The sequence below is a fragment of the Calidris pugnax genome, unplaced genomic scaffold (assembly GCF_001431845.1).
Source record: "Calidris pugnax isolate Ruff unplaced genomic scaffold, ASM143184v1 scaffold32, whole genome shotgun sequence".
Classification (NCBI taxonomy): domain Eukaryota; kingdom Metazoa; phylum Chordata; class Aves; order Charadriiformes; family Scolopacidae; genus Calidris; species Calidris pugnax.
The window spans coordinates 9,787,719-9,795,496 of NW_015090783.1; the positions used below are offsets into that span (position 1 = coordinate 9,787,719).

General features: G+C 62.3%; 1 protein-coding gene across 1 annotated transcript; it reads left to right on the forward strand.

The window, feature by feature from the left end:
- The first annotated feature begins 467 nt into the window (after positions 1-467).
- SDSL (serine dehydratase-like) lies at positions 468-4,885 on the forward strand. The gene is made up of 8 exons (XM_014961558.1): positions 468-1,335; positions 2,903-3,087; positions 3,195-3,234; positions 3,346-3,485; positions 3,745-3,833; positions 3,941-4,168; positions 4,286-4,410; positions 4,562-4,885. Exons 1-8 carry the CDS (start codon positions 909-911, stop codon positions 4,753-4,755), a joined length of 1,428 nt encoding a protein of 475 aa, XP_014817044.1. The 5' UTR covers positions 468-908; the 3' UTR covers positions 4,756-4,885.
- Positions 4,886-7,778: the final 2,893 nt, after the last annotated feature.

The following is a 7,778-nucleotide window of genomic DNA, read 5'->3' on the forward strand; positions in this document are numbered from 1 at the left end:
CGGGGTGCTGGCACCCCAAAAAAGCTGGGATGGGTGCTGGGGTGTCCAAAAACTTGCTGTTCTGGGGGTTGGGGGGGGCTGCAGGTAGGGTGGGAGGTGGCGGAGCCTGTCCCCTGGTGTCCCCATAGTGTGTGGTCTCCTGGGTTTTGGGGGTGCTGCTTGGGGGGACCCTGTGCCTCAGTTTCCCCGGATGGGAGGATGTCACTGAGTGAGAAGGGACAGGGACACCGATGTGGACGGGGCACGCTGGAAATGCAGCAGCGGCTGCTGCCATTGCCGCGTCCCTCGCTTATTTTATCTTCTTAGGAGCGGAAAAACAAACAGAAACGGTTAAATACCCGCCCAGCTGCAGTGGCCCGTGTCACCCGGGGACAATGTGACTGGGTGACAGCCTGGCATCGCCTGCCCCGGGACAGGGATGGAGCCGAGGGGGGTGCGGGGTAGGAAGGGAACCTGGAGCATCCCAGGGCCGAGCTAAAACATGGAGGGGGTCCCCAACCTCCTCCCTGTGAGCTGGGGGGGTGTCCTTGTGGCCCTTCCCCAGTGCCTGCCACCAAGGGTCCCCAGGGCCCTCCCTGTCCCCTCCCCAAGGAAGCTCCTGCAGCCCCTCTGCCCGCTGTGGGTGTTGCTCCCCCAGTGGAGCTGGAACTTGTGTGTCCCCCCCTCCCACCTTCCTTCACAAAATCCTCATGGTCCCCAGCATTTCCAGTCCCCGATGTCCCAAAAGCAGCGGGGCTCGGTGTAGAGGTGCCTGCTCCCCGCGGGCAGCAATGTGCCCCTGTGCCAACCCTGCCCCTACCGTCTGCTGTTCACTCTGAAGCCTAATGATGGCGTAAGCACCAGGGGGGTTACTTAATTCCTTGCCACCAAAGGCCACCTCCGTCAGGGACAGGGCTGCCTTGGAGCTCATGCCCTGCTTGGTGCCCGTCACCAGTGGTGCTCTCTGGTTGGGGGGGGTGTCAGGGGGCTGCAATCCCCTCTTCTGGGGTCTGTTTCACCACTCTCCACCTGGCAGCGGGTCAGAGCTGGGGGGAGTGGAGGGGGGCTCCCAGTGCACCCCATTTGGCTGTGTTGTGTATGTACCAGCTCGTGTGCAGTGCCCCCCCCCTTGGGACCCCCATGGAGCCACCACTGAGGAGGAAGAGGAGGAGAAGGAGGAGGAGGAGGAGGAGGATGGGACTAACCTTGTGCCAAAGCGGCCTCTGCTTTCAGACCTCTTCTCCTCTGCGGCTGCGGGGCAAGGAGCCAGGGACGGACCTTCCTCCAGATCCCACCTTCCTCCTCCTCCTCCTCCTCCTCGGCCACTAGGGACAGAGCCAGACCTTCTCTGCGGAGGTAGGGCACCCACTGGGGGGGACCCCTTACCCTGGCAAGGGGAGGGGGGTGGGGAATGTCACCAGTGCTGAGGTGACAAGAAACAGCCCCGAAAGAAAGGGGGGGACTGTGTCTGCTGGACCCTGGGGCTCAGCCAGGCTCTGGGTGGGTTCCTCCGGGTGCCCTGTCTCCAAGGGGTGCTCATGGGGTCCCTGCTCAAGCTGTGTGAGGACCGTGTCCCCCCTCCCCAGGACACATCCTGCCCGTGGGGGCTGCCACGGGGTGGGAGGACTCGGTGGGATGGCTGTTTGGAGGCGATGGGGGGTGTCCCGCCTGCCCGCTGGGGATCTGGGATGGGCAGGTTGCCCTCCCTACCCTGGGTGTCTGGGTCAAACGGGCAAAGTCCTCAAATCCCCTGGGACACGTTTCTGGCTGGACCTGAGAAAAGCTGGTGCCAGGTTTTTTTTTGGGGGGGGGGGGGGGAAACCCGGGTGCCCTGTCTCCAAGGGGTGCTCATGGGGTCCCTGCTCAAGCTGTGTGAGGACCGTGTCCCCCCTCCTCAGGACACATCCTGCCCGTGGGGGCTGCCACGGGGTGGGAGGACTCGGTGGGATGGCTGTTTGGAGGTGATGGGGGGTGTCCCTGCTGCCCGCTGGGGATCTGGGATGGGCAGGTTGCCCTCCCTACCCTGGGTGTCTGAGTCAAACGGGCAAAGTCCTCAAATCCCCTGGGACACGTTTCTGGCTGGACCTGAGAAAAGCTGGTGCCAGGTTTTTTTTGGGGGAAACCCTTGGGAACCCCCAAAATCATGGAGGAGCTGCCTCTCCTCTTTTCCCCCCCCTCTCTCCTGGGTGCCCGCATCCCGTCTCCCGGGCATGTGGGATGTGGCTATGGGGGGCCACACGTGGCTGTCCCCACTCAGGACAACGGGCACCGTGCCCGGGCTGTGGCTGGGGCGCTTTCGGCACCCATCCAGCCCCGTCGTGGGTCGGAAAAACCCGAGCAGGGCACAGGGAGGCTGGCTGCCCGCCCGGTGCTGAGCAAACAGCCGGGGCAATCTTTAACCCCTGCCCCTCGCCCCCGCCGCGCTGCAGGGACTTGGGGACGCCGGCACAGCCCCTCTGGAGTCACCTCTCCCTCCTCCTCCTCCCTTCCCCCCCAAAACTCGGCTGAGGGTGAGGAGCTGGGGACGCGCGGCGGGACGGGACAGCAGGTGATACCCACCGTGGGGTGGTATCAGGGAGGGGACAGGGTGTGTGGGACACGCTTGGGGACACCAGGGTCTTGGGGACCAGGAGGATGGAGGAGGGGGTGACCTGGCTTGTCCTGGGGCTCCAGGGAGGGGGGGAGGCATCACTGCCCCCCAGGGATTGGTGCTGCTGCATCCCAGAGCTGGGAGGGGACACTGGGGACAAGCAGGGTGATGCCACCTTGTCTTCCTTGGGCTGGTGCCTTGTCCCCTGAGTCCCCTCACCCCAGCAGCTCCCTGTCCCTCCGGAGGGGCTCCTGCACCCCATACAGCGGGGTAGCGTGGGGGGAACCCCATGGGGAAGCAAAGGGGTGCCACCCCCACCTCTCCCTGGCACAGCATCCATCGCCAAGGCCATGGCAGCCCGACCCCAGGGCTGTGAGAAGCCCTTCCACATCATCTCCCCCGTCCTGGAGAGCCTGCCCCTCTCCAAGGCCGCCGGCACCAAGGTCTACATGAAGCTGGAAAACGTCCAGCCCTCGGGTTCCTTCAAGATCCGGGGCATCGGCCACCTCTGCCAGGAGGTGAGCGTGGGCAGGGTGCTGTCTGTACCTGGGGGAGGGGGGAAATGGGAGGACAGCGATGGGGGGACACAGCCACCCCCTTTCCCTTCTTCCCTCTTGCCTTTCAGGCTGCCAGGAAGGGCTGCCGCCACTTCGTTTGCTCCTCAGGTAATTGGGATGGTGGGAGCTACGGGGGGATGGATGGTCATGAGTAATGTGATGGGGAGTGAGATGGAGGCGGGGGGGGCTTGAGCCCTGCCTGACCCCCACTTTCCACAGGGGGGAACGCGGGCCTGGCGGCAGCGTATGCAGCCAAGAAGCTGGGGATTCCAGCCACCGTGGTGGTCCCCAGCACCACCGGCCCCACCACCATCCGCAAGCTGGAGGAACTGGGGGCAGAGGTGGAGGTCTCTGGCAAGGTACCTCCATGGCAGCCCCCTAAAACTGGGGTCTGGGGTGGGGGGACCCTGAGCTCAGCCTGCCCTGCGATCCCCCTCCTGCCTCACCTGCACCCCAACATCACAGCAGGGCCACCCTGGGGACATCCCCATCCCCAGCCCAGTGCCCTGCGTGGGTTTCTGGTGTCCCCCAGCCCCATGGTGATGAGGGACCCATCTCTGGGGATTGAGGGCTGGATGCGCCCCTCCAACCTGAGCTCCCATCACCCCGCTCCCCCAGGTGTGGGATGAAGCCAACAGGAGAGCCCTGGAGCTGGCAAAGACCGAGGGCTGGGTCAGCATCCACCCCTTCGACCACCCCTTGGTGTGGTGAGTGCTGCCAGGACTCAGCTGAGTGCCCCCCCCACCCCATCCCTAGGGGTTGGGCTGTCTCGGGGTGCCCCCAACCTGCATCCTTTTCCCTCCTCACCCCACAGGGAGGGTCACGCCAGCCTGGTCCGGGAGCTGAAGGACTCTCTGGAGACCAAGCCGGACGCCATCGTGCTGGCGGTGGGCGGCGGGGGGCTGCTGGCGGGCGTCGTGGCCGGCCTGCACCAGGTGGGCTGGCAGGACGTCCCCATCATCGCCGCCGAGACCTGGGGGGCTCACAGCTTCCACGCGGCACTGGAGGCCGGCCAGCTGGTCACCCTCCCCGACATCACCAGGTAGAGCCGGGCTTTGCGGGGAGCCACCATGCGTGCCACGAGTTGGCAGGTCTCAGCCCAGTTCACTGAAGGGTCTGGGACCACCCTGACCCCTTTCCTCCCCCCGTCCTGTCCCAGCGTGGCCAAGTGCCTGGGAGCCAAGACGGTGGCGGCGCGGGCACTGGAGTGTGCCCAGGAGTGCCAGGTCATCTCCCAGGTGGTGGAGGACACGGAGGCTGTGCGAGCCGTGGAGCAGTTCCTGGGTAAGCAGGATCCAGCTGGAGGTGACGGGGACACCCGCCGGGTCTCGGGACTGAGCTGGGATGTGACGGAGTCGGTGTGGGGGGGGGATGATGGGGATGATGGGGTGGGTGGGTGTCTCAGCGTGTCCCCCCAACCCTCTTGTCCCCGCAGACGACGAGCGGATGCTGGTGCAGCCGGCGTGCGGGGCCGCCCTGGCCCTGCTCTACACAGGGCGGCTGCAGCGGCTGCAGGGCGAGGGGGGGCTGCGGACCCCCCTGGCCTCCGTGGTGGTGGTGGTGTGCGGGGGCAGCAGCATCCAGGCGGCCCAGCTGAGGGCCCTGAAGGACCAGCTGGGGATGGAGTGACGCCCGTCCCCGAGGGAGGGGGACACGACAGAGCCCTCCCGGCCCCCTCTGCTTGTTTTCCTTCCCAAATCACCGAAATAAAGGCTGGTGGATGCAGCGCCGGTGTCATCCCGCAGCCCCAGCACACAGCATCCGTGTAGGGACGGGGAAACTGAGGCACGGGGGTGGGGGGAGGTGGATGAGACCGGGAAGGGATGGAGCCTGTGCCTGTTCCCATGGCAGGACGGGGGGGTCCCACATCCTGCTCTGCCCCATGGATGTGCCAAGCGTCCTCCTCCGCATCCCCCCGCCAAAAAACCCTCGCTCCCCCCTCCCCTGCTCTTCCCCAGGCTGTTTGGACTGCAGCTCCCCGCCTCAATTAACAAGCACTCCCTCTCTGACTAATTACTTTGCTACTGTCTTTATGCATTATTATTCTAATGATTATTAATTATTACAATCTTCTCCCATTCCTGCCGCGCTGTCTGCTGTCAGACGAGAACAACACACACGGACCCGCTCGTTACAGTGATTTATTGGCCGAGCTCCCCGGCCGTGTTTAACACCCACGGGCTTCGAGATGCACCAACACGTGTGTGTGTGTGTGGGTACCCCATCCCGGAGCATCCGGGACCCCCCTTTTTCCCCCCATCCCACTCTCTTTTTCCATTCCCCCCTTTCCTCCAGGCTTTCTTGCTCTCCCTCGCTCCCACTCCAGCGCTGTGTTTGCTTTTACCCCTTTGCTATTGCACCTCCTGGGGTTTTTTGTGTCGTCCACCCCCCCAGTGATACTTCTCCCCCCCCTCTTTCCCCCCATTCCCAGGCGATCTGGGGTCTTGCTCCCACTGGGACCCCCCACCCCTGCCTGCTCCCCCAGCTGAGCCCATGCCCCAGGCACCACCCGGTGGTCTCAGGCAGGGAGATAAACCCTTTCCTGCCCCAAACTCCTTCTCAGCCTCCTCCTCCTCCCCCTGGGAGCAGAGGGGGCTCACCCCCAGGACCAGCTCAGCCCCCGGATCACAGGAGTGCCCCCATGAAACCCTTTTCCCTGGTCCCTTCCCGGGACCTGGCTGCCAACCCTACAAAAACACCCTCCCTGCCTTCCACCCTTTTCCTCTCTCCCCCAGTACATCCCACCGACCAGGCCAGACCCCCAAATGCTTCCTGGAGGCCAAAACCCCATAAATCAAAACTCTGCCTCTCCATCGTGGGCAATATCTTATGTAAAAAGGTGTTTCCAGGGAGCACCGAAGGCTGGAGAATCCTATTACGAGGCGCACTATTAATTATAAGGAGTCAGCCCAACCTACTCCAGCCATTTTTTATCCCAGGTCCAAAACCTGATTACTTTCCACCTTCTGCAGACCTTCCCCTTCCAAAAAAAAAATAAAAAGGGGGGGGGAAAAAAGGTCAGAAAAAAAATAGCATTGGTGTTTGCCCAATGGCTTTTGAAAAGGAATTTATTCCTGGGACTGATGTTGCTCTGGCGGGTCCCGGGGGGAGCCGATGGTGGCGTTTCCCCAGCAGGGTCCCATGGGGGTTATTGCTGGGGGTACACGTGGGCAGGACTGCAGGGTTTGGGGTGACCCCCCTGAGCACCCCACCAGGGAGCTTTGCCCCTTCCTTGCCTCCTTTTGCCCCCTCTTTTGCCCCCTCCCCTTGGCTTTGGGTGCCAGCTGGGGGGGTGATTGAGCTTTGGATGTCTCTGGTAGGGACATGGGGGTGCAGGTGATCTGGGGGACACCACGGGGGGGGTGGGCATGGCCTCAGCTGGTGGGAGGTGACCCGTGGTCACCCTGTAGGTGGAGGCAGGTGTGGAAACCTGGGTGCTGGTGCCTTCTCGGGATGATGGGGAGACCCCCGTCTTGGTTGTGATGCTGTGATGGGGACCCCAACTGCAATGGGGACCCAGACCCCCCCGCTGTGGTTAAGGGCTGGGATAACTGGGGGCTGAACCCAGTTGCTCCCAGCAAGGCCAGCTCCATGTCCTGGGATCCATCCCCTGTGCTCTCCCCAGCCATCAGGACCAACGGGGGTTTGCTGGGACCAGCAAGCCCCCCAGCTGGTGAACTGGGGGGAGGTTTGGCTCCTGCACCCAGTCCCTGCTGGGGTGGCTGCTCCCGCTGAGCCCCGTCCCCCTGCACAGACCCCTCTGTCCCCCTGCACGGGAGGTGGCACCAGCATCATCCCAAATCCCTCCTGCAGCCTGTCCTGTCCGATGGACGGGGTGTCCCAGCAGCCTGCAAACAGCCCTCAGGTGTGTGCTTTGGGTTTAATAATAATAATAATAATAATAATAATAATAATAAAGACCAGCCAGTGTTCACCCAGCGAATGACCTTGTGCTCCGTTTTACAATGCTGAAAATTGTGCTGGGAGGACATTTTTTAACAACACACACCCCCCATCCTTATGAAACCCCCCTGTTAAGCCAGTATCACCGACAGCTTGGAAGGGGTGGAGCAGGAGCTGTGCCCCTGCCTCAGTTTCCCCACTTGTTAAAAGGAGAGAAGGTGCTTTTCTTGGTGGGTGATGAGAGCCTGGTGTCTTTGTGATGGCCCCAGCTCCTGCCTGAGGGATCCCTCGGGGGTTTGGCCTGGCTCGTTTGCCCCCCCCCCATTATTAATGCTGGTAATGGTATAGGAAGGATAAATTCCACCACTTGGCTGAACAGAGAAAATATGCAGAGAAGTGGCTGGCTTTTCATAAATCATCGGTGCTCTGTGCTACAACCAAGCCAGGACTTAAAATTCAGGTCAGGAGAGAGGGACTCTCGTAAGCCAGTGAGGGAAGGTAATTTATTCTGTTTATATCTTTTTACTGCAAGACAAGGCGGGGGGGGGGAACAACTCTGCCATGATTTTGCATTTTAAATATTAGTTCAGAGCTGCAGCCTGCCTTGGACTTTATTTTTGTATCATCTCAGACGACAAGAGAGGGAAATTGGGGAGGGGGAACAGGGGGGATGGGGGAGGATAACCCCCTCCTGCCTGCCATCAGCCCCCCCCCTCCATGGGACAGATGGGGCAAAAGCTGTGTTTGTG